Genomic DNA, 26,819 nt, shown 5'->3' with positions numbered 1-26,819 from the left:
TTTTTTTTTTTTTTTGATTTCTATTCTGCAAGTACAGGCAGTTTGGTACCATTATTAGGCTCATCCGTGACCTACCCCCTCCCCACTGGGTCGTGCATTGTGGAGTTAGCCCAGTTATTGGTACGATAAATCTCTGTATATCATGACCCAACATGTGGCTCTGACATTCTTTCTGCCCCCTCTTCAGCAAAATTTCCCTGAGCCATGTTGGGTTCATTTTGGTCTGCTTCGGTGATGAGGTGTTGGGGGCCTCTGGGTCTCTGGCTCTCTGATTTGGTAGGTGTCGATTTTTCTCTGTGTTGGTCTCCTTCCCCCTTGTGCTGGTATCCGGTTCATCAGGAAAGCAGCACCCTTGCTTGTTTCGCCAATTATCTTTAGTTTCAGCTGGGGCCCTTTTGAGGTATGATGGGGTGGCTCTCTCCTTAGGATCTGCATCTATCTGAAAAAGAGAAGCAGATTCTCCAACGGAGAGTAAGTTAGCACCAGGACAAATGAGATAGCCCTTACTTTTTTTATAGAGTTTAATAGGTGTAGGCCCTCTCCCTTTGCACTTTTCTGACCTGTAATAGTGTAATGACCTAGTTTTCCCTTACAGGCCCAAGGACAATTTTTGCACTTATACAGAAAACTACTTTGGGGTCTTGTCTCTAAACTAGTCTGGAGAAATGGCTCAGCAGTTAAAGGCACTTGTTTACAAACCCTAACTGCCCTGGTTCCATTCCCTAGTACCATGTAAAGCCAGACTCACAAGGTGGCACATGTGTCTGGAGTTTGTTTGTAGCAGCAAGAGGCCCTGGCACACCCATACTCTCTCTCAAATAAACAAAAACATTATTTTTTAAAATCACTATTAACATTAAGTAGGCTATTCCAGACATGGTTTGCTTGCTGATATGACATAGTTTATACTATACACTTCTTGAATTTTTTAAAAAATTAAGCTGTCAAAAACTCCGTGTGGTGGTGCACGCCTTAAATCCCAGCACTGGGGAAGCAGAGGTAAGAGTTCAAGTCCACCCTGAGACTACATAGTGAATTCCAGGTCAGCCTGAGCTGGAGCAAAACCTTACCTTGAAAAACAAAAACAAAAAAAGCTGTCGAATATGTTAGGTAAACATATTCAATGGATGTAAATCATTATATAGTATATTACCTTCACAGAGGGTAAGTATCAAAATTTAGCCCTTCTATACCCCAAACATGAGTGTCAGGTCTGTACTACTATAAAGAAACCTGTGCTGTAACCTTAGATCACTGTACCCCAAATCAGCCACTAGTTTAAGCATTTTCCTTTCTAGTCAAACAACCTGTCTGTCTTCCAGGAGTTTTACCCACTAACTCCTACAAGCAGCTATAAAAATATTCCACTGGGGCTGGAGAGATGGCTTAGCGGTTAAGCGCTTGCCTGTGAAGCCTAAGGACCCCGGTTCGAGGCTTGGTTCCCCAGGTCCCACGTTAGCCAGGTGCACAAGGGGGCGCACGCGTCTGGAGTTCGTTTGCAGAGGCTGGAAGCCCTGGCGCGCCCATTCTCTCTCTCTTCCTCTATCTGTCTTTCTCTCTGTGTCTGTTGCTCTCAAATAAATAAAAATAAATAAATTTAAAAAAAATATTCCACTGAACTCTCAAACCTTTACAAAGTTTTGCCTACATACTTATATGTTTTAAGAAATGTATTGGGGCTGGAGAGATTGCTTAGTGGTTAGGGCACTTGACTGCTGGGCCAAGGACCCAGGTTTGATTCCCCAGGACCCATCTAAGCCAGATTCACAAGGTGGCACATGCATCTGGAGTTCGTTTGCAATAGCTGGAGGCCCTGGCATGCTCATTCTCTCTCTCTTATCTCTCAAATAAATAAAAATAAAATATTTTAAAAGAAATGTATTATGTTTATATTTATTTAACTCCTATTTAATTATACTTAGTTCTTGAATGCAAAAAGCTGGTCTCACTTGGTTTCTGTAAGCGTCAAACTTATTTGGTAGAAAAGCAAAAGAGATCAAATATTAAACCCGCTCCAGTTTACAGCTAGGCCTAAGGTTCAGTTTTCTGGAGAGGCAGGCAAGACTTGTGGGAAAAATCAAGAGCAAAGGGCATGCCCAATGTGGTGGGCTCTGGGGACTGAGTGTGTTCCTGGAGACATGTTCAAACATACCCAGACATGTCCCTTTTGCAACCCCTTTGTGCCTTCTGTCCCAACCAGGAGATGTATAACTGTAAGTGCTGCTTGCCTAGCCAATCATTTAAAAAGATTACCTAACCCACCTGGAATTCCCCTAGTTGTGCTTAAAAGAGGCCTTCAGCTCCTCTCAGGGTCGCCATTCTGTTCGAATGGTTGACCCCTGCATGCTGGCTGATTCTGCAGAATAAACGCTCTTTGTTTTTACATACTATTTGAGTCTGGGGTCTTTCTTCAGCAATTCTCCGACCCTTACAGAAACCATGATTGCAGGAGGTAAAAATGAACAGACTATAGTAGTTTTGTATATAGACAGGCAACACCAGGCACCTGACTTCATTTCTTACTTAAATTTTTGCAAGGACCTTATTGACCACCATTAGTGTGTGTTTTTCCCCCCTTAAAAAAAAAAGGCTTTTGTTGGGCTGGAGAGATGGCTTAGCGGTTAAGCGCTTGCCTGTGAAGCCTAAGCAGTTCCAGGCTCGATTCTCCAGGACCCACATTAGCCACATGCACAAGTGGGCGCAGGCATCTGGAGTTTGTTTGCAGTGGTTGGAAGCCCTGGCTTGCCCTTTCTCTGTCTCTCTCTATCTGCCTCTTTCTCTGTCGCTCTCAAATAAATAAATAAAAACAAACAAACAAAAAGTCTTTTGTTGAGCCAGGCGTGGTGGTGCACACTTTTAATCCCATCACTTGGCAGGCAGAAGTAGGAAGATCACCGTGAGTTCGAGGCCACCCTGATACTACACAGTGAATTCCAGGTCAGCCTGAGCTAGAGTGAGACACTATCTTGGGAAATAACAACAACAAAAGCCTTTTGTTCTAAGTGTTAGAATAAAAAGCTACCCAGTTGGCTTCTCTGGGCCAAAGAATATAAAGCATTGTCTTGGGCCTGTGAGAGCATACCTGCGTTTATTTTTGTATGTCATTATGACATGATGTTGTAATCTACTAAATTCATACTCAAGAACCAACAATTGCATTACAAAAACCAAATCTCAGCCGGGTGGTGGTGCATACCTTTAATCCCAGCAGTCGGGAGGCAGAGGTAGGAGGATTGCTGTGAGTTCGTGGCCACCCTGAGACTCCCTAGTGAATTCCAGGTCAGCCTGGGCTAGAGTGAGACCCTACCTCGAAAAACCAAAAAAAAAAAAAAACCAAAAAACAAAACAAAACAAAAAACCCAAAAACTAAATCTCATGTTTTAAGTAAATTTACCCTTTTATGTTGAGCCATGCGTCTAGCTGTTCTGGGACTCTTGTGGTCTGGTGGACACTTCTTAAAATGTAAGCCATTATTTGAGAAAGGATTAAATTCCGTAATTGAATTCGAGAGATCTACTTTATAGACTCATGTATGGGTCAACTTTTGTTGCTAAAAGGTCAGTTTTTTTTTAAGGGCATGTCTGAGAATATCTTGTAAAGGTATCATAGCCCTGGTCTGGGGTTTCGTGATATCAGCCAGGATCTGGCTGCCTTACTTACCGAACCCTAGGCTCTTTACGAAAGGATCAAAGAGAAAAACGAAAACAAAGAAACTAGCTAGTGAGGCTGCTTTCACAGCCACACAGCTGAAGTCCTTAAGCAGTTATTCCCTCCACTGAGTCACCAAGTCTATTCTCCACTGTTCCCGGTTCGCCCACACACCTATGCTTCACTCTCCAAATCATTAACCAGTAAAGTCAGCCTTGCCTGCAAAGAATGAGGGACACATCAAAGAACATCAATCATGGGACCTCCCAGTCAGTACTGGCAATACCTAGACCGCCTACTGACTTGTGGACAACACGGAAAATTCGTTGGATAGATGCAAGAATCGATAACTTCAGCACACCTAGCTATGGCTAAAATAAGATTCCTCAGCAAAGTCATACAAGCTCTTAGCGCAAGATGTAATCGCGTGGAAAATAGTCCTCCATTTTCCACCTGCGGGCTTGGTGCCTGTAAGGTCTTCTCCCGTCACTGGCTATATCAGAGGCCGAACAGAACTTTTCACCGTAACAAACCATTGGCCCTTAGCTAGCTGCAGGGAGGTGGTAGTGCTCTGCCCTCTGCCCCTTCCAGCGTTTTCCCAGTCACGCGGCTGGGTCGGCCTGCTGGGGGGACGCGAACTACAACTCCCACAATCCTCCGCGGCTCCCGGAAGCACGGCGGGGAGGGCCACGCCTGGGCACTCCAGCGACATCACAGTCTCCTGGCCTGCGGCGTCAGCGTTCACGTTGAGGCGGGTCGCGGCGGTCCCGAGGTCGGCGTGGGGCGAGAAGCGAAGTCGCAGTCGCGGCCGCTACCACGGCCACACGAACTCCAGCGACGGCGGCCACCTGGGCCTGCAGCGGGAGCAGTGGTGTTGGTGTGGGGCGGTCGGAGCCATGGAAGACCCTGGGGCGGAGGTGAGTGGTGGAGCGGCGGCCTCGGTCTCAGGGCCGAACCGCGGAGGGTGCGCGTGGCCCGGTGCGAGGCCTGTGCTCGCTCCGCGGCGGCTCGGGCGGGACCTCGCAGCCTTGCGGCCGCGCGCAGGCCCTCGGCGCGGGGAGCTACAATGGCGGCCCCGGCCCCGCAGGCCCGCTGCTGGGGTGGGAGCGGCGCCCGGGAGCGACTGCGTCCCTCCATCCCGCCTCCCTCCGCCACGGCCTTCCTTCCTCCGCCTCGGCCATCCCTGCTCCGCCGCGGCCATCCCTCCTCCGCCAGCGGGCATCCCTCCTCCGCCAGCGGGCACGGTTGTCTGGAGACCCTCACCCGTTTGGAGGTTCCGTTGCCTGCAGCTCCACGACGCGCTAGCAAAAGCCACCACCGTGCAGTTGTACGATTTTCCCCTCAAGAGCTTTTGTCCCAACCGTTCCTTTTGGAACAGTCTCTTCCTGCAGTGTGAGGCTGAATAGATAAGCATGCTTTGACTTTTGTTTACAGAAAACAGAATCTGTCCCTCCAGCTGGACGTGAGACATCTGAGTCAACTGCGGATGAGAACGAAGATGACATTCAGTTTGTTAGTGTAAGTAGCAACGGATAAGTGGGGCTTTCTAGGAGCGAAGGATCAGGGTAATTATGTTATGTACTTAGACACTCATGACTGTTGAGTGTTGACTGTCAGGTGAGGTGTAGTACCACTTAGGCACCTTGATGCTGGAGACAGTTATCAGAAGAGATACTTGCATCACAAAAGGTATGGTCTAAAGAATGCCAGTGCACTTAAACACCTGTCATGATTTCATCTACACCAGTTTGTATTTTAAGACAGAATTCTGGACTTTTGATGTTGATGTTTTCAAGATAGAATCTCTAGCCCAGGATGACCTAGAACTCACTCTGTAGTTCCAAACTCACTTAAACTCACAGTTACCTTTCTACCTCTGTCTCTCAAGAGTGCTGGGATTAAAGGGGTGTGCCACCACGCCTGGCAAGAGACTACTTCTTTTGTTGGCTCTCCTGGAAGGCTGTAGTCAGTTGCAGCTTGGTATTGAAGTTGTACGATTTCTGAATATTCATGTGATATGTGTTTGTGGATGTTGGGCAACTATGTAAGTGGCTATTAAACACTCACCCCCCAGCATTGGGCCATTGTGCCTATCTGTTGTTATATGGTGCTTTAACTGGGATGTTGTTGAGTCCTTTATAAGATAGTTTTCTTATTTTCCTCCACTCCACATTGTACTCTGTCCTTTTCATTTTGAATTTTGAAGAGTTGGTGTGAGGTGTGGGGATGCATTGTATCTTGACCCTTCTCTTTGGACTGAAGAGTCCTTTCTGAGTCAGGTCCTTTCTGAATCTTGGTATAGAATATTCACCTTGGTGTTTCCTGTAGAGAAATGTAGGAGTAACTGCATGAATGGTGCCTGTTTGGGAAACGGTCAGAATAGGTTAAAAAAAAATGTTCAAAAGTAAATTTTGTTTTTATACTTTGTGGAGTGAAGAGCTGCATTATAGCAGTATCTAAATTTTATTTTAAAATTTGGTTTATTTTTATTTATTTGTTTGAAAGTGACAGAGAGAGAGAGAGAGAGAGAATGGGCGCACCAGGGCCTCCAGCCACTGCATACGAACTCCAGATGCATGCGCCCCCTTGTGCATCTGGCTAACGTGGGTCCTGGGGAATCGAGCCTCGAACTGGGGTCCTTAGGCTTCACAGGCAAGCGCTTAACTGCTAGGCCATCTCTCCAGCCCTAAATTTTATTTTAATACAAGGTCGCTTTTATGTTTGTACTTGTAATAGCATACAAACATTATATTGTGTGTCTAACTTGATATAATCTTTTATGTTTATCCCTGTTTCCAGAGGAAGATTCAATGGTTTGACAGTCCTGAATGGAAAAGGAAGTGCATGTTTTAAGAACGATTACAGTACTTAAAGCAGTCTGTTAAAAACTTTCCCTATATGTGTAAATGATATCACTTATATGACAATTAGTGATAGCTTAATTCTATTTTATTTATTTATTTGGTTTTTCGAGGCAGGGTCTCACTCTGGCTCAGGCTGACCTGGAATTCACTATGGAGTCTCAGGGTGGCCTTCAACTCACGGCGATCCTCCTACCTCTGCCTCCTGAGTGCTGGGATTAAAGGCGTGCGCCACCACGCCCGGCTTTTAATTCTATTTTAAGGTATATTCAGGATCCCAGCACTGGTGAGGTCATGGCAGGAGGATCCTAAATTTGAGGCCAGCCCTAACTATGTAGGAAATAGCCCTGGGCTACTTAGTGACACTCTGTCTCAAAAAATCACCACTACCTATCACAACAAAAACATTAAGAAACCTACCACAACAAAAACATTAAGAAATTTTGCCCGGCGTGGTGGTGCAAGCCTTTAATCCCAGCACTTGGGAGGCAGAGGTAGGATCACCGTGAGTTCAAGGCCACCCCGAGACTACATAATGAAATCCAGGTCAGCCTGTGCTAGAGCTAGACCTTATGTCAAATCCTCCCCCCTCCAAAAAAAAAGACAGAATTTTGCATACTCTTTGTTACCCAGTCTTGTATTTTATTCTTCAGGTATTGAGTATCCAAAACAGTTCTGTGTCTGAATTCTTCACATTTAAAGTACATTATGATATCACTTTTTTTTTTTTTTTTTTGGAGGTAGGGTCTCACTCTAGCCCAGGCTGACCTGGAATTCACTATGCAGTCTTAGGGTGGCCTCGAATTTACGGCAATCCTCCTACTGCTGCCTCTGGAGTGCTGGGATTAAAGGCATGTGCCATCATGCCCAGCTATGACATCATTTCTTGATTTACTCTGGATTTCTTTTTTTTTGTTTGTTTTCTGTTTTTTGAGGTAGGGTCTCACTCTAGCCCAGGCTGACCTGGAATTCACTATGGAGTCTCAGAGTGGCCTCAAACTCACAGTGATCCTCCTACCTCTGCCTCCCGAGGGCTTGGGATTAAAGAGGTGCGCCACCATGCCCGGCTTGGATTTCTTAGTAGCTCTTACTGGTCTAATTTTCTTACATGGTGGCACAACCCACTTCTTGTATTTCACAAAATATAGAACCTCAAGCCAAATACAGCATGATGGAGATGATAATAAGGATATGGGGATCAAAAAATGAGCCTTTTTGTTTAATTTTAAAATATGTTATTTTTTATTTGACAAAGAGAATGGGCATGTAGGGCCTTCAGCCACTGCAAACGAATTCCAGATGTGTGCGCCCCCTTGTGCAAAACCTGGGTCCTTTGTCTTTGCAGGCAAACGCCTTAACTGCTCAACCATTCCTCCAGCCCCTTTTCGTTTAATTTTATTGAAATATGTAGGGAAGTACATAATTCATAGGTGTCACTGTTAGGGTTTTGCATTTATGGTCAAATCCACGCTCATTGCTTTAGAAATGGTTTGTGTATCAGCAGCTCTTTCTTGAAAGAAAATGGGTTTTCTAATTATAATTCTAAGAATGAAAGCTTTTGGTCTCATTAAAGGTGTGTTTTTAAAATCTTATTTCTATATTTGACAGAGAGAAAGATAGATAGAGAATGGGTGTACCAGGGCCTTCAGCCACTGCAAACAAACTCCAGACACATGTGCCACCTTGTACATCTGGCTTATGTGGGTATTGGGGAATCAAACCTGGGTCCTTAGGCTTTGCAGGCAAGTGCCTTAACTGCTTAAGCCATCTCTCTCCAGCCCCTTTCTTTCTCTTTCTTTCTTTCTTTCTTTCTTTCTTTTTTTTTTTTTTTTTTGAGGTAGGGTCTCACTCTAGCCCAGACTTATCTGGAATTCACTGGGTAGTCTCAGTCTAGCCTCGAACTCAAAGCAGTCCTCCTACCTCAGCCTTTTTACTGCTGGGGCTTAAGGAGTGCACCACTGAGTATCTTTACTTTTCTCATTGCTGTGACCTGACAAGCAGCTTAAGGAAGAAAGAAAGGGTTTATTTTGGTTCAGTTTGAGAATATGGTAGGAGGGTTTGCCAACAGGAGAGTGAGAAAGGTGCTTACATTGTGTTTGCAGTCAGGAAGCAGGAAGAGATGAATGCTAGTACTCTGCGTTCTTTTTATTTAGGCTTGCTTTCTTTTTATTTAGCCTGGGACCCCAGCCCATGAATGGAGCTGCCTGCATTCAGGGTGGATCTGCCTTTCTCAGTTAAACCTCTTATATTTTAGAGACAGAGAAGGAAGGGAGAGAGGGAGAATGGGCGCGCCTGGGCCTCTAGCCACTGCAAATGAACTCCAGATGCACGCACCACCATATGCAACTGGCTTATATAGGACCTGGAGAATCGAACCTGGGTCCTTAGGCTTCGCAGGCAAGCGCCTTAACTGCTAAGCCATCTCTCCAGCCCTCAGTTAAACCTTTCTTGAAAGACCGTCAAAGACATCCAGAGGTGTGTTGCCATTTGATTCTTTGTTTATTTTTTCAGGAACTTAAATTTACTTATTTATTTGAGAGAAAGAGAGAATGGGTACATCAGGGCCTCTAGCCACTGCAAACGAACTCCAGACACGTGTGCCACCTTGTGCTTTACATGGGTACTGGAGAATCAAGCTTGAGTCCTTTGGCTTTGCTATCAAGTGCATTAACCACTTAGCCATTTCTCCAGCTCTCTCTGTTTATTTTTTATTTTATTTGCAAGAGAGAGAGAGAATGAGCACATCAGGGCCTTTTGCCACTGCAAATGAGCTCAGCGCATGCACCACTTCATGTGTCTGGCTTTATGTAGATCCTGGGGAATTAACCCCATGTCCTTAGGCTTTGCAGGCAAGTGTCTTAACCGCTGAGCCATCTCTCCAGCCCCTTATTTTTTAAAATTTATTATTATTTATTTGGTGTTACAAGGTAGGGTTTCACTGTAGCCCAGGCTGACCTGGAATTCACTATGGAGTCTCAGGGTGGCCTCGAACTCACAGCAGTCCTCCTACCTCTGCCTTCCAAATGCTGGGATTACAGGTGTGAGCCACCATGCCCAGTATTATTTTTGTTTTTTCTAGTTAGGCTCTTACTCTAGCCCAGGCTTCCCTGGTAAAATATTTTTATTTATTTGAGAGAGGGCACAGATAGGAAGAGAGAGTGAATATGGGCATGCTAGGACCTCCTTCCACTGCAAACAAACTTCAGACACACATACCACTTAATGCATCTGGCTTTATGTGGGTACTGAGGAATGGAACCCAAGCCATCAGGGTTTGCAGGCAAGCTCTTTTAACTATATTTTCAGCTGTCCATGTGAGTCTTAATCTGAGAAGCTGACAAGTTTAACCATCACTCTCAAGAACTTGTGCCTACCTCCCAATTCTGAGATTACAAATTAAGAAACTTAACCATCACACACAAGAATTTATGATCCTCCTGTCTCCACGTTCTGAGATTACAAATTGATGGGCTTAACCATCACACTCAAGAATTTGTTATCCTCCTTCCTCCAAATTCTGAGATTACAGGTGTGGGCCACCATCCCTCACCTAAATCTTTTTTTTTTTTTTTAGTAGGGTCTCACCATAACACATTCTGACCTGAATCTCACCTTAGTCAGTAGTTCCAGGCTTATCCTTTTACCTCTGGCTCCCAAGGGCTGAGATTAAAGGTGTATACCACCACACCCAGCTCAGACCTAAATCCTTTTACATACTATTACATGTTTAGAGGCAAAGTATCACTTGTTAGTCTGGGCAGGCCTTGCTTGAACTTGTAGCAGGCCTCTTGCCTCAGCCTCCTGAGTGCTGGGATGATAGCTATCATAGGCATATGTCACCACACTTGACTTCTAATTGCTTTTGTTTCTTTGAGATAGCATTTTATTATTATTGTTATTGTTATCCTATTTTTCATGAAATGGGTACACCAGGGCCTCTAGCTGCTGCAAACTATGCATTCACCACTTTGTTCATCTGGCTTATGTGGGTTCCATGGAATCGAACCTGTGTCCTTACGCTTCACAGGCAGTTGCCTTAACCGTTAAACCTTCTCTCCAACCCTGAGATGGGAATTACCTAGGCTGACCAGGAACTCCTGTGTATTATATCCCAGCTGGCCTGAAACTAGCAATCCTCAATCTCTTCGGTTCTAAGAGTATACGAATGGATTCATGGAACTTCTGCCTTTGCTTTTGTGTTTCTGATTACCTAGGGACTATAGGCAAGTTTCTAAGTAGTATTGCTTGAAGAGTATAAGTTAAGCTAATCATATGATTGGTAGAAGCTGTTACACTTATCTCCTTTACTTTGAGTTGAACATGTGACTTGATGATATTAATAGCAGGGGTAGGTAAATTAGTTACTTTTCTCATTGTTGTGAGAAAATAACCTGACAAGAAGCAACTTTATTTTCACTTGCACTTCTAGGGGCATATGGTGTAACATGGTGGGAAGGCATGGTGCCAGGAGCAGGAAGCAGCTAGTCACATTTCGTCTACAGTCTGGAAGCAGAGAGCAATGATTGCTGGTGCTTAGCTAGCTTTCTCCTTTTTATTTGGTTTGGAGCCTCTTGCCATGGGATGGTGCTCCCACAGTTAGGGTGGGTCTTCTGCCTCAGTTAACCTAATCTAGAATCTCCCAGCCGTGTACAAGATGTGTCTCCATGGTGATTCTGGATACAGTCAAGGTGATTACAGTAAGTTTTAGTCTAATGTTTGACCATCCTGTTTCGAATAATTCCCCCCCAGCCCCCGCAAGGTAGAGTCTTGCTCTAGCCTAGACTGACCTGGAATTCACTAAGTAGTCTTTGGGTGGCCTTGAACCTATGGCGATCCTCATACCTCTGCCTCCCACTGCTGGGATTAAAAGCCTGCACCACTACACCCTGCTTTTTTTTTTTTTAATTTAAAAATATATTTTTTTATGTATTTATTTGAGAGAGAGAAAAAGATGCAGAGAGAGGATATGAATGAATGAGTACAGGCATGCCAGGGCTTCCTGCTACTGCAAACAAACTCCAGACATATGCGCCACTTTGTGCATCTGGCATTATGTGGGTACTGAGGAATCGAACCCCAGCCATCAAGCTTTGCAAGCAAGCATCCTTAACCACTGAGCGGTCTCTCCAGTTTCCTTTGTTTGTTTTATAATTTTTTTTCTTTTTCTTTTTGAAGGTAGGGTTTCACTCTAGTCCAGGCTGACCTGGAATTCACTATATAGTCTCTGGATGGCCTCAAATTCATGGTGATCCTCCTACCTCTACCTCCCGAATGCAGGGATTAAAGGCATGTGCCACCTCATCCAGCACCTTTGCATTTTAAAAATATATTTTATTCATTTGATAGAAAGAACAAGGGAGAGAATGGGCATGCCAGGGCCTCCAGCCACTGCAAATAAACTCCAGATGCATGAGCCAGCCCCCTGTGCATCTGTCTTACTTGGGTCCTGGAGAATTGGAACCGTGATCCTTTGGCTTTGCAGGAAAGCCTTAGCTGCTAAGCCATCTCTCTAGCCCCTATTTTTTTCTTAAACTTTCTTGGTAAAAACTTGAGCAGAAGTCCTGATTACTTTATTACATTTTGGCTGTGTAGGAGTTTTTCCTGCTGCTTTTATCTTGGTGTCTGGATCACCACCTCAAAGGATAGCAATTTTCTGGATTGTTAGAGGAAACATGCTATCTGGAAGGAGAGAATCATATGATCAGAGCTTCTACCTCTACTGGGCAACTTCCTCCACTCAGAAGTTCTAACCTCAACCGTATTCTCATGGATTCCTTTTTCATGTTTCCTATGTGCTTTATTTTTTTTCTTTTGCTTTTTTTTTTTTTAATTTTCTTGTTTATTCTTATTTATTTGAGTGCGACAGAGAGAGAAAGAGGGAGAGAGAGAGAGAGAGAGAGAATGGACACATTAGGGTCTCCAGCCACTGCAAACAAACTCCAGACGTGTGCGCCCCCTTGTGCATCTGGCTAATGTGGGACCTGGGGAATTGAGCCTCGAACCGGGGTCCTTAGGCTTCACAGGCAAACACTTACCGCTAAGCCATCTCTCCAGCCCTCTTTTTTGCCTTTTTGAGATAAGGTCTTGTTATCTATTCCAGCCTTCAGATTGCTGACATATGAACCACCTGTTACATATATTGAATATTTTTCTACTACATTGCCTACTTGTTTTTAAAAATATTTTATGTATGTATTAGAGAGAGAGAGAAGGTGAGGTAGGGTACAAACAAACTCCAGACACGTGTGCCAGCTTGTGCATCTGGCTTATGTGGTTACTAGGGAATTGTACCTGGGTCTTTAGGCTTCACAGGCAAGTGCTGTAGCCTCTAAGCCATCTCTTCAGCCCTACTTGCTTTTTCAAATTTAATTTTAGTTTGTTTTTGGTATCTCACCCTAACCCAAGTTGATCTGGAATTCAGTATGTAGTCTGACGGCGACCTTAAACTCATGATCCTGTCTCCCAAGTGCTGGGATTAAAGGTGTGTGCTACTACACCTGGCCTACTTGCATTTTGTAGGGTGTGATTTCTGTGCTCACTTCTTTTTTCAACATTACTCTTTTATTTACTTAATTTTTTGAGGTAGGGTTTTGCTCTAGTTCAGGCTGACCTGGAATTCACTATGTAGTCTCAGCTGACCTTAAACTCACAGTGATCCTGCTTTAGCCTCCAGAGTGCTGGGATTAAAGGCATGCAATACCACACCTGGAACTCAAGAATGTGAGAATGAGAATGGACACCCCAGGGCTTCCAGATGCATGGTTCACTTTGTCCATCTGGCTTTATGTGGGTACTGGGAAGTGAACTCTATGTCATTAAGCTTTGCAGGCAAATACCTTAACCACTGAGCCATCTCTCTAGTCCCAACATTACTTTTTTTTTTTTTTCCCCTCGAGGTAGGGTCTTGTTTTAGCTCAGGCTGACTTGGAATTCACTGTGTAGCAATCCTCCTATTCCAGAGTGCTAGGATTAAAAGTATGCACCACCACACCCACCTATTTTCCAACATTATACTCTTTTAAAATCATTTCAAAATGTGCTGTTGTCAGTAGCACCCACCTTCTTGGTGCTCATTGCTTTTGTCCACATTTAGTACTGATGTATTTTCATTGATTTGTGATGATTTCAGTTTAGTTGTAGAGTCTAAAAGTCTTCTAGGGGAGAAATCCCCAAATCTCTTTATTTCTAGGTATATTTATAGCCCCACCCCTACATTGCAGGCCTGTATTAACAGCTGTCTGCCAGATACCTTTGTGTACCACTGATACTTTGAGCCCATTATGTTCAAATTTGCGCTGATGGCATTAGTTAGTATTCTAGTCATTTAAGCTTAACACCTCAACATCCTTGACTCCTTGAAATGTTTCATTTTTCTGGGTTTGGGAGGAGGATAGGGTCTTTAGCTGCCCTCAAGCTCACTGTATATAGCCCAAGGTAGCCTTGAACTAGCCCGTCTATCTTCTTTTCCATTTTGCCCAGATTCTCTTATATATGCAGTACCTCTCTCTCTTTCTTACAATCACTGGATCTACATTATTATGCTCCTGTACTAACGAATTATCTTGCTTCCCCAATTCTTCATATTTTTCTATGTGGTTAATCTTAGTTTTTAATTTGTAAGTGTGGGTAGGGAGAGGTGTCTGAAGGTCAGAAGACAGCCTCAGGTACTGTCCTCAGAAACACTGTCCACCCTTCTTTATTTTTTGAGACAGGGTCGCTCATTGACCTGGACCCCACCAGTTAGACTAGCTAGACTGGCTGGCTGGTCAGTAATCCTCAGGGACCCTCTGTCACTGCTTCCCCAATGTTGGCATTATATGTGCGTACCACCATGCTTGGTGGTTTTACATGGATTCTGGGGCTCAAATGCAGGTCCTTATGCTTGTGAGGACCAACAGTTTCCTATCCCCCTCAGCTGTTTGAAATTAATCTTGAAGCACAGCACACTGTTAATCCTGCCTTGAAAGTGTTCACTGATGTTCTTTTGCCTAGAGAGTCAAACCTAGGCTTTTTTTTTTTTTAAATCATTTATTTATTTATTTATTTGAGAGCGACAGACACAGAGAGAAAGACAGATAGAGGGAGAGAGAGAGAATGGGCACGCCAGGGCTTCCAGCCTCTGCACACGAACTCCAGACGCGTGTGCCCCCTTGTGCATCTGGCTAACATGGGACCTGGGGAAGCGAGCCTCGAACCGGGGTCCTTAGGCTTCACAGGCAAGCGCTTAACTGCTAAGCCATCTCTCCAGCCCAAACCTAGGCTTTTAAGCCTGGCATTCATGGCCTTTTCTGTGAAAAAGTCATGAATGAAAAAAGGACTGGCAAAGAATCTGGGCTTGAGATTTACTGTATAGGCACTGTGATATGAGGCCAAGCTATTGGTCAAAGTTTTGAGCTTTGAAATATATGTGTCTTACTGTCTCAAGACTTGCATATGCTAGGCAAATGTTCTGCCACCGAGCTATTTGCCACTCATCCTACCTGAAAAGTGTTGAGTCATAGTATTTTTAAACAGTATTCATGTATTGTTTCTCCTTTCTCAGATTGACATGGCCATAATAGTCTGTAGGGGTTTAGGCTTTTCCTTTTAGGTGTTGCCATTTTGTGTTATTGTTTTGAGAGTTTTTAAAATTTTTTATTTTATTTATTTATTTGAGAGAGAGAGAAAATGGGAGCGTTTGGGCATCCAGCCACTGCAAACAAACTCCAGATGCATGCACTCCTTTGTGCATCTGGCTTTGCAGGCAAACACCTTAACTGCTAAGCCATCCCTCCAGCCTGTCTTGAGAGTTTTACTACTATGTGCCCCAGGCTGGCCTGGAACTTATGGTCCCAGTGCTCTGCTTCAGCTTCCCAAGTGCTAGGGCTACAGTCATGCATTACCTTTTTCTCTTTGTCCCCTGGATATTTTTATTAGTTCTGGTAATTTTCTGCTGTTTGTAAAGCTTCCACTTCAGAACTAGTTCCAGCAAAACACACTGTTTTAAGCACCAGCTTGGGCTGACCATGTAGGCACACACCTTTAATCGCAGCACTCAGGAAGCAGAGGTAGGAAGATGGCTATGAGTTCCAGCCCACCCTGAGAATACATAGTGAATGCCAGGTCAGCCTGTGCTAGAGTGAGACCCTAGCTCGAAAAACCATAAATAAATAAATAAATAAATAAATGCTAGCTTGGTTGAAATATTAATGACATGAATTTGCTCAATTTTTTTCATAGGAAGGACCACTGAGACCTGTTCTGGAATATATTGATCTGGTCAGCAGTGATGATGAAGAGCCCAGTACATCTCATAGCGATGTAAGTACATTCCATTTGATCTAAACTTGTATAAGTTAAGAGGCCTTTTCTAAAGAACTAAGAAAGCAGCAATGGGGTTATAAGCAGTACTGGTTTAGAATGGTCCATTTTTCTTAGAATGAGTGGGCAATACTAGGTAGTTCAAGGAGTTTTTCTAGGAACATCTGTTTCTTTTGTTTCCTTCCACAGTGAGAGTATGGAAAGATAAAGTGACTAGGTACTCTTAAGTTTTGAGGTGTTATCTGGTAAAAGTGAAATTTAGTAACTGCAGGCATTTTGCCTCTCTACTTTCTATAACTCATCTAGTGCCCTGTAGAACTGGATTTTTCATATGCAGAATATGTGACCACAGAACATTTACTTCAGAAGAAAGGATGTATGAAGATCCTTTAGGAAATACACTGTGGGGAAGGACTTATAGTTGATATGTTCCTTATGTTTATTCCTTTTAACCTCTCTCCCCATACTTGGAATTATTACCTGTGACTTGCTAGTTACAGGTATGACCTTTAAACTAATTCCTTACTTTGAGAATCTGAGCCCTTTGTAGCAGTGTTGGCTTTTGTCATTGCATTAGGCCAAATTTCTACTAATAAGCTGTTTTCTAGATGGATGAGAGAATTTCTGGCTCTTGCTCATGGTGGCCAGAAAATTTGTTCTGATATAGGGAATTGAGACTTAAACTGGGGATCAAAGTAACTGTACCTCCCACAAATTTTGCAACTTTGGGTAGATTAGGTAATGTTTTAACCTCAGAGGTTCTGTTTTGTTTCTTTTTTTTAAAATGTTTTTTGGAGGGAACTATAATTCAAACAAGAGTAACACCTACCTCACAGGGTTGTTGTGAGGATGAGATGAAGTAACAAATATGGAAGCTCCTACCAGAAAACAGGAGTATAGAGTTGCAGAGATTGGTCATTGGTAGGGAGTTCATAGGATCTTTATGTAGCAGGAATATATAGCTGCAGAGATTGGTTATTGGTGGAGAGTTCATAGGATTTGTTTTGTTTTGTTTTTATTTTTCCAAGAAGCAAAGAGAATGGACATGCCAAAGCCTCCAGCTGCTGCAAACAGACACCAGATGGATGCACCACCATGTGTATCTGGTTTATGTGGGTCCTGGAGAATTGAGCATGGGTCCTTTGGCTTTGCAGGCAAGCACCTTAACTGCTAAGCCATCTGTCCAGCCCCATAAGATTTTTATAAAGTAGTAATATACAGCAGAAAGATTGATTATTGGTGGGGAGTTCATAAATTTTTTTTTTTTTTTTTTTGGTTTTCCCAGGCTGACTTGGAATTCACTATGAAGCCTCCGGGTGGCCTTGAACTCATGGCGATCCTCCTACCTCTGCCTCCCAAGTGCTGGGATTAAAGGCATGCACCACCACACCTGGCAAGTTCATAAAATTTTTAAAGGGACTTCATAATGACTCTAATATGCTGGGCGTGGTGGTGAGCATCTTTAATCCCAGCACTTGGGAGGCTGAGGAAGGAGGATTGAGGTGAGTTTGATGCCATCCCAGGCTGCAAAGTGAGGCTCTACTTTAAGAAAAAGAATTTTTTTAAAGACTCAAATAAGGGCTCTTTAGAAGGTTTTTCTTAGTGCTTATTTCTTTCAAGTTTTCTCTGTTGTCATTCTTTTCCACTGGTTGCTTATATACATTGAATGGGATTTTTGTGGCTCTTTGTAGTTGTTAGTTAGGACCAGTGGCTTCACCACTACTTCTTACCTTGGCCTGGGATCTCACATCAAGCCAGGATAGCACACTTGAATGGAGCTTATCATACACATTGGTTTTTCATAGTCTAGCACTGGTGCCTCTGGTTGTTTCAGGGCTGAGGGTGGTGACCCTGTAGATGTGACTTTGGTATCCTTTGCTGACATGTATGTAACATTTGAATTCTACATACTGGACATACATCTCTGCACTTGAAAGTTGATATATTAAAAGCGTATTTTTTTTCTCCCTTGGTTTTCTTGTTCATGTGGATAACCCAGAGAATGCCTGAATCTAAGTTGTCATCCTCTGAGAATCACCGCCCAGAACTGTGCTCTAGCGGCAGTGCTCCTCTTCCCAGTGGAGACAGCAGCTCCTCCTCTGGGGCTTGTGCCAACAGTCCACAAAGAATAGTTTCTCAACCTTCCTCTGTTGAGAACCCATTGGTGAGCCAGAAAAATGATCAAAACCATTCAGATGTTAAAATCTCTGAGACAGAGACACTTAAATCACAAACCTATCCAACTCTGACTCCAGCTTCACTTGTGGTCCCCCAAGAGTGTTTGGCTGTTTCTGAGGTCAAAGATGATTTACCTATTGAGCTGTCTTCATCTTCACAGCATGGACAAGATGCCATCCTCTACCTCCAGACACAAGTGGCTGAGATGTCCCGAGTGATACGTGATCTGCAGTCCAAGAGCTGCTTTAGATTCCATCATTCTAGGTTGAGTGAGAAGTCTTCAGTTTCTTGGGATATGTCCACATCCAAAGAAGGCAGCTTATCCACAGTTGATGAAGAGGCTGTTTGCAGATCCTCATCAGCTGATGACAAAGTACAAACAGCTGACCTCACCCAGTCTAGTTTCACAGGACTTTTGAAGAGAATGGAACAAAGAGGTGTTATAAAGAGTGTGACATTACAGTCTGAAACTGAAGCATGTGAGGGAAAACCTGATTATGTGACCTCTAAAAAGCGCTTGGTTCCTCCATTACATCCTCTTTTGAGAATTGCCACCGCTGAAGTTTTTAAAGACCCAGCGGATTGTCATCCCTCTTCCTTCATGGGACATAGGGTATATCCTGTGGCCAAGGACACCTCTCCTTTCCAGCCAAACCCACCAGCTGAGGGACCCATCGTAGAAGCACTAGAACACAGCAAAAGAGGAAAAACACTGTCTCCTTTAGATTCTACCTCAAAAGAAATGGAGGTCATGGGTTGCAGGTTCTACCATGCTGCCTCCATTGCAGCCCGAGCTGCTAGCTACATGGCCTATATGACTCAGTATCAGCGTAAACTCTGGGAAGACATGGAGGATCTGGTGCATGACCCTGAGTTCGATCGTGGGAAAGCAAGGTGTGTGATATCCGATGGCATGGATGCAGGACTTTGGCAACTTTGTACGACTAGAGACATAATGGACTCTGTAGTTAGAGTTATGGCCATGGCAGTAGACTATAGAAGACAGGCCTGGCTCCGACTTACATCACTCACTAAGAGAGCCCAGGAGAAGATCTTACACTTGCCCTTTGATGGTACTTCTCTTTTTGGACAAGATGTGAATGCTGTCGTTGCAGAAGAAAACAGTGTTAAGGAAAATGAATATAAGGACTATAATAAATATTATAACCAGCATCGATACTTTTATAGTCATGACCAGAAAACACATTATCACAATAGAGGGTACTCCAAAGGGGATTGGTACAAATCCCGAAACCACCCCTATAGATACAGGAAAAGGGGAGACTCTCCTGAATGCTATGGGTACAAAAATTAACCTGTTGGTGTTTTGAGGAATAACCATCCAAGATCCTATTTCACTTGTTCTGCCCCACTCAGATAGGATCTAGAGGTAGGATGTTACCTCAAAAATTGAATGTATATCTGGGATGATCATAGCAAATGTTGGAATTTTAGACTTTTAGATTGAAATATGTTTAAGAAGATGTCAGCTTTATTGGCTGAGTGGGAGCATTAGTGTAAGAAGTGTTGGACAGAGGTTCTTCCATTATTTCTGGTCCAAAATAAGTACAGAGGAGGACACAGGAATCCAAATCCTCTTGTGATTAAAGGAAAAGTAAGTTTGTTCCTCAGGAAAATCTTATTGGTAAACTGAGGACTACAGATTTTGGATTTGGGAATAATTGACTGTTTTGTCTGTTTATTAAGAGCAGAGGTAAACCTTTCGTCATCAGTTCTTCCTTCAGGCTTCATCTTGATAGATCTTCAAAAAAAATGATGGATCTGGTGCAGTCTCTTTGTCACGATGGTCAACTCAATGTGAGTTCATATGATTACCAAGCTTTGCAAGACACCAGACTCAGCCATGAAGCTATATGTCAGCACAAATTCATGAAAAATTTTGCCAAGTTCATTTGGCTTCAAAATGGGATAGATGTAAGAGGTCTGCTATGGGAACCAACATAGAAAAAGACTTTTTCATCACTATAGAAAATGTCACAGTAACTTCTCTTCATCAAAACTATGATGGTCACCATGCTGTCACCATCCATAAAGCTACATGTGAGATAGTTCTTTGTTGTCATCACTCCTTATCAAGCCCTCATATCAACTGCCTGTGAGACTCAGTCTTAGAAGTCTCTAACTATAATGTGAGCCTTTCACTAAGATGGTCTTCTTAAATTAGTGTTTTAATCAGTTGATTCTTTTGAGCTTGAAAGCTCCATACAGTACATGTATCAGTGTCCTGGAAATACAGAATATTATTTATGTCATCCAGGCATGCAAATCAGAATTGGTTAAGAGCAAGAATTACAAACAAGCCTGACAATCAGATCCTGTATTGAAATAAAAAGGAATGCAATGAGTAGATTTTGTTGAGAACTCAAGTTGGAAAGCATAACTGGAAGTTGTGAATACAAGAAGATACAACTCTGTTTCTGCATATCCCAAGAACAACACCTACTAATGATTTCTTGAAAGGCTAACATGAGAGTTTCAGTGACATGTTCTTGGTTAATTAATTGGTCACTTAATGCAGTGACTCACTGTAAGACATGACAGTTAATCTCAAGGCAATGGCACTATGATATATCAGCCCCTTAGGTCCTTGTCTTCACAGCATGAGTTATAGGAATAGAGAAAAATGTCAAGTGTAACTTGGCGGCCAAAACATAAGTTTTGACAGATGTAATTCTGTAACTTCTAAGTTGGCCTCTTGATTGTAGTTTTTAATCTGCTTGATGAAAGTGTTTCGCATATTAGTGGACTTTATCACTGTTTCAGTGCTTATGTGGTTTCTGTCTCTTAGCATAGTTCTTGCACAGTGGTGGTTGGCATTCTAAAATGTTCATCTTTTAGTAGTTTATGGGAAACTCACATATTCCTACTTTCCTTCAAACCATATTTAGCACCTTTTCGTCTACTTATTTCCCACTTCCTGTTTGTGCCATAGAGATCAAAGGCACAAATTTACCTACTTGTAAAAAGTAATTTTACCAGATAATTTTAGGGCACTGTATTAGTCCTGTTTGTTCTGATCTAGTCTATTGAGATCATTTAGCAACTTTAGCCAAGTTGTATCTAAAGTTAATATTAATTTACCTTATTTTTATTTGTTTTCTACAAAGTTTACCTCTGCTTCTTAAGTTTATGCCAGTATTCTACAGAACCTTTCAAACTGAACTCTAAAACCTATGTAACAACAACAACAAAAGTTTAAGAACTTACACAGAGATTTTTGGAGTTTACATCATGTTTACTGCACCAGTCTTGTCTCCTTGACAGTAGTGCTCTAGTTTTCTTCTGAGAAAGGAGCTACCTGATTTCACTGGAAAAGGTTTTAACTTGTGGCTAAGTGTATAACACAAACAAAACATACACTTAGCCTTAACCATTTTCACGTTATTGTGCAGATCTTAAGTATTTGAGACGGCACTACTCTGTTCCTTATGATGTTTATGTTGCTTGGTAATGAAGACAGAATAACATTGCTGGGGCTGGAGAGATGGTTCAGTTGGTCAAATGGCCTGGAGTTTGGATCCCCATCACATACAAAAAGTTGAGTGCAGTGGTACTGGGAGGCAGACGGGAGGAACCCTAGGGCTTGCTGGTCATCTAATCTAGCTAAATTGGTGAATTTAAGGTTAAGTAAGAGACCCTGTCTCAAAAAGAGGTTAAGAGTAATTGATGACATCCTTTGAACTTTTCACCTTCCTGTGCATGACACACATTTACACACGTGCACACACACAAGTAGTATGTTAAGTGTGTTTCTTAACCCCTTATATTTGATAAGCTCAAGCAACTTCAGGGAATTCTGCTTTTCTGAAGGTGAAAAGGTATCCAGAACTAGATTTGTGGCAAGTTAATGAAAGTTTTTGGCAGTTGAGTGGGTTGGGGACAGTGCAATAGGGTGGGAACACCTTTTAGCTATAGTTTCTTGACTCAGAGCATTATCCCCATATTTTTTATGCTTATCTTAAAAAAAAACCTGTCCTATTTGAACAGTGGTATTAGAAAACTAAAAGTTAATACTTGGTCTAATGACACAGTCCCTGTAGTACCTAGATTTATAATTAGTCAAGTAGTAAATATTTATACTGTGCCTACCATGTATATATTCTAGTCTGCAGCTAGTTCCTTGTTTGGCTTGTCTCTGACTTAAATTATGTCTAAAGTTCTTAAGAAGCCTCAAATAGTTTCAAGTTTAATTTTGGTATTCTCCAAAGGGTGTGTTTAGTGGCCCTTGTTCTAGAAAGTGTTACTTCTTGAGTAGACACAACATGTATATGGAAACAGTGTTATTTCTTGTAGTTACTATTTATAGAGAAATGCTATTTCCATGAGTTGTTATATGAAGTGCCTTTTTAAATTTTAAACTTGGATGTATTTATGTGAATTACTCTTAGTTATTTTCTTCATTATGTGAACAATTGCACTATATATTATATACACACATACATTGCTTCTGAATTTCCTTCCTATTAACTTGACAGAAATTTTAGTGATTAGTCCATTAAAGGAACTTTCCCCCCTTTCTGCATGTTCTAGTTTTTCTTGTTAAGTCATTTGTCTCACATCTAATCTTGTTCATAGCCAGTGACACTTACATTTGATAAGTAGATGGGCTTACTGGGGTAGAAGAAGCAAGGACATTAAAAACAGTAAATTTAAATTGGTTGTGGTGTTGCACACTTTTAATCCCAGCACTTGGGAGGCAGAGGTAGGAGGATTGCCATGAGTTTGAGGTCACCTTGATACTACATAGTAAATTCCAGGTCAGCATTTGCTGATACTATGTATATGTGTGTATGTGTATGTATATATGTGTGTGTGTATATATGTTTGTATGTATTATATATATGAAGCTATGTGACAGCTTCCTTATCAATGTAATTACATTAAATTTTTTTTAAAAAAGCTTGTACCTTTTTCAGCATATTTCTATTTATTTACCTAGCGTTCAAAATGTCTTTTTGAGGACATAACCTCTTTCAGGCTACTCAGATACTACATAGTACTACTACACTGAATGATACCTCAGTGATCTGATTGACACTGTCCTGACACATCCACTATTACTTCTCAGGTATCATAAGCAAGGAGGTTCAAAAAGACAAACTCCAGAATTCCCTGTAGCTCTAAAATTGGATACTGATAAAAGGTGGACATAGAGTTAAATGACACATTACTATTCTTGAAGGTATAATTAATTGGGGTTCTGATGAGGGTTTGAAATTAGAGATTATATCTTTTTAGAAGTGATGTGAAGATTGAAGTAACTGAAACCTTTTTTTAATATAAACATACTCTGTCCAGTCTTGCTGTTGAGGTTCCTTTATTTTCAGATTTGCCATTATGTGCTTAATGTTTGTGACTAGACCAGTGTGTCTTACGCATGTCATCCTATATTGTTTTAGTGGGTGTACAAACCAATCAGTTATTTTTTTTTCATTTAAAATAAAGAGGATGTTAACAGTATATGGATGATCATTACTGTACTGAATGCAAATCTTTTGGTTATTTTTTCCCAATATAAGTTTTGTAAACCATTAAATGTATGGAATTTCTCCCCTACTGGATGATTAACAAGAACTGTTTTATTAAATCTTTTTCTCTTACTACTGGGGTGCCATTTCATACTTACTTGTCTTTCTGTTTACTTGACAACATTGTAAGGAATTGAAAAAAAATATTTATGTTGGGTAACATTGAGATACCACTAAAAATTTGCTGTGTGTGTATGTAACATCTGTATGGCATATGCTGTATGTAGGTGTGTTTGGAGGCCAGAGAGAGACTTTGCTGTCTTCCTCTGTTGATCTACCTTATTTCCCTGGAGCTCTGTGTTTTGGGGTTGTACTGATGGGGGAGCCCCAGCAATTCTCCTGTCCCCATGCTGCCCCACCCCAGCACTGGGGTCACAGGCATGAATGACTTGTGGTTTGAATGTGACTGTGTAAATGTATGGCCCTAGAGGCTTAGGTGTTTTATTAAAATTGAGCTTGTAACATCAGCCTCTCATAGGCTAGAGGGGCCATGTCACGGGGGCGGGGTGGGGGTTCGGGGCGTGGATCTTGAAATCTAGCCCTAAAGTGTGTTTAAAGGCAAACCTTGCCCTACTAAATGTGTTCAGAGCAGTATGAGCTCTGGCAGTTTGTACTTGCTGGTATTGGTATCTCTGCTATGATGTATGGTGGAGTCAGCCAGCTTCTTCAGCTATTGATAGCTGAAGCTTCACCATTGATGGTGTTCCCTTGCATCTGTTAGCCTGAAATAAACTTCCTTGCATAAGCTGTGTCTGGTTGGATATTTGTCTTAGCAATGAGAAATTGACTGCAACAGTGACTATGCTTGGCTTTTTACATGGTTCCTGGGGAGCACATTCAGGTCTGAATGCTTGCATAGCAAGCACTCTTCTAGACCATCTCCCTAGGCAGGCCCCCAGTCAAATCCTTTTTAAGATAGAGTTTTAGGTAGCCTCCCAGGCTGTTTTCAAACTTCCTGTGTAGTGTGATGGCCTTCAACTTCTGATACTTTTGTCTCCACCTCCCAACTGCTGGCAGTATAGGTGCACATATATATTTATATGTCCTTGGCTTTTAGTCACTTTTGATGAGTCATGCCCATTTGTTTTTTTTAAATACTTTAATAGAATGTTTCAAAAGTATGTCTGATTTTTCCCTTCATTTCTTTGACATTAATTATATATATTTCTACTATTGTATAGTGGTCAGGATTTTTCATTTTGTTTTTGTTTTATTTTGAAGACAGGGACCCATTTCTTAGCTCAAGCTGATCTGGAACTCAGTGTGTAACCCAAGCAGTCCTCAAACTCATGGTGATCCTGTTGGCTGTGCTTCCTGGGTGCTGCAGTATAGATGGGAGCCACCATCCCCTACTAGCAGGATTTTGATACTGCTTTGCATTTGTATATTTATTTAAAAAATTTTTAAATATATTTATTTATTTACTTACGGGGGAGGGGGTGAGAATGGGCATGCCAGAGCCTCTAGCCACTGCAAGAGAATTCCAGACTCAAGCGCCAGCATGTGCAATTGGCTTATGTAGGACCTGGAGAATCAAACCTGGGTCCTTAGGCTTCACAGACAAGCACCTTAACCACTAAACCATCTCTCCAGTCCTCTTTATTTATGTTTTTGGTTTTTCAAGGTAGGGTTTTACTAGCTCAGGCTAGCCTTGAACTCATGGCAAACCTCCTACCTCTGCCTCCTGAGTGCTGAGATCAAAGGCGTGTGCCACCACATGGACCCTCTATTTTTAATATTTTTATTTATTTGCATGTGTGCATGATTGGGTACACCAGGTCCTCTTACTTTTTCACTGAAGACACTCCAGACATACACTGCTTTTGTGCCTGACTTTAAGTAGGTATTGGGGAATGGAACCTTAGCCTGCAGGATTTGTAAGGAAGTGCTTTTAAATATTGACTCATGTTCTCAGCCTGTGCATTTTTATTTAAATACCATGTGTTAAGCATTTGTGGTAGGAAACTAATTTTCTATAATATCCTTTTTTAAAAAGTGGACTGGGGCTACAGTACAGTTGGTAGAATGCTTGCCTAGCATACACAAAGCCCTAGTATTTCATAAACTGGGCAAAGTGGCACGTGCTTGCCATCCCAGCACTCAGAAAGTAGGGGTGGGAGGAACAGAAAGAAGTGCAAGGACATTCTTCGCTGCATAGAGATTTTGAGGCCAGCCTGGGGTACATGATCATTCCTTCAAAAAACAAAAATACATAGTCATTCAAGTCTCAAAAGTACTTCTTGGCTATTGAACTTTAAAGTTTTTTGACTTAGTGTGTATGTAAGTGTGTTTATGCATGTATAAGTTTGTGGGTGTGCATGCCATGTTGCTTGTAAAGATTTTAGGTCAACTTCAGGGTGTTGGTTCTTTCTCTGTACCTTATTTGAGACAAGGTCTGTCTTGTTGCTTTTTGTCCCGGGACAGTCGGTCTAGCTGGCCTGAGAGTTTGCAGATTCTTCTGTCTGCCTCCAAGTCCCTTCTGTGCATTGTGTCCTGCCTGGTGTGGGTGCTAGGGATCATACCAGTTGACAGTCTTAAGCAAGAGCCTTTGACTTCCTGGCCTCTGAACTTTCAGTTGGTTTTTTGATAGTTGTTGTTTAATTATTATTATTATTCTTTTTTTTTTTTTTTTGGTTTTTTGAGGTAGTGTCTTGCTGTAGTCCAGGCTGACCAGAAATTCATTATGTAGTCTTAAGAGTGCGCATAAGCATAAATAATTAGAAGGCAATTTGGTGAACACAAAATACCCATTTAGGCAATAGTAGCTTCCTCTCTAGGGCTTTTGACTAGGTGGTGGTTTGTTTATTTTATTTCTTTGGTATAGTCGAGGTAGGGTCTCACTCTATCTCAGGCTAACCTGGAGTTCACTATGTAGTCTCATGGTGGTCTCAAAATAATGGTGACCCTCTTATCTCTGCCTCCCAAGTGCTGGGATTAAAGATGTGTGCCACCATGCTTATCTCCTTTTTTATTAACAAAGAAGTTCCCCTATTAATGTAAGATTTGGAGGTTCAGGAGGGATCTTATAAACCCTGATTTGAGTTCTTAGCCTGTTTTTTTTTAATTTTTATTAGCATTTTCCATGATTATAAAAAAAATCCCATGGTAATTCCCTCCCCCCCCCACTCTTTCCCCTTTGAAATTCCATTCTCCATCATATTAGCCTGTTTTTTTTTTTTTTAACAAAGAATTGGTTAAAATGGATTAGAGGAGGGCAAATTATGAATCACTGATGAGTTTATTTGGGGAGAAATCCTAAACTGTAGAATTGTGAGATTCATTG

At 42.1% G+C, this 26,819-nt stretch overlaps 1 protein-coding gene across 2 annotated transcripts in view; it reads left to right on the top strand.

Moving 5' to 3' along the window:
• The first annotated feature begins 4,415 nt into the window (after positions 1-4,415).
• Positions 4,416-26,819, top strand: part of Znf451 (zinc finger protein 451) — a 69,690-nt gene continuing 47,286 nt past the window's right edge. The window contains exons 1-4 of one of the 2 annotated variants that reach the window (XM_045157589.1): positions 4,416-4,565; positions 5,083-5,166; positions 15,729-15,809; positions 17,809-23,608. In XM_045157589.1, coding sequence (XP_045013524.1) covers positions 4,545-4,565; positions 5,083-5,166; positions 15,729-15,809; positions 17,809-19,302 — 1,680 coding nt within the window. In that variant the 5' untranslated portion in view covers positions 4,416-4,544 and the 3' untranslated portion in view covers positions 19,303-23,608. Of the gene's footprint in view, positions 4,566-5,082; positions 5,167-15,728; positions 15,810-17,808; positions 23,609-26,819 lie in introns of those variants that run through there. The other variant, XM_045157588.1, reaches the window with a different exon arrangement.

Source organism: Jaculus jaculus, chromosome 8, assembly GCF_020740685.1.
Source record: "Jaculus jaculus isolate mJacJac1 chromosome 8, mJacJac1.mat.Y.cur, whole genome shotgun sequence".
NCBI classification, from domain to species: Eukaryota; Metazoa; Chordata; class Mammalia; order Rodentia; family Dipodidae; genus Jaculus; species Jaculus jaculus.
Note: the sequence above shows the minus strand (reverse complement) of the source record. Positions and strands in the feature narration are given on the sequence as shown.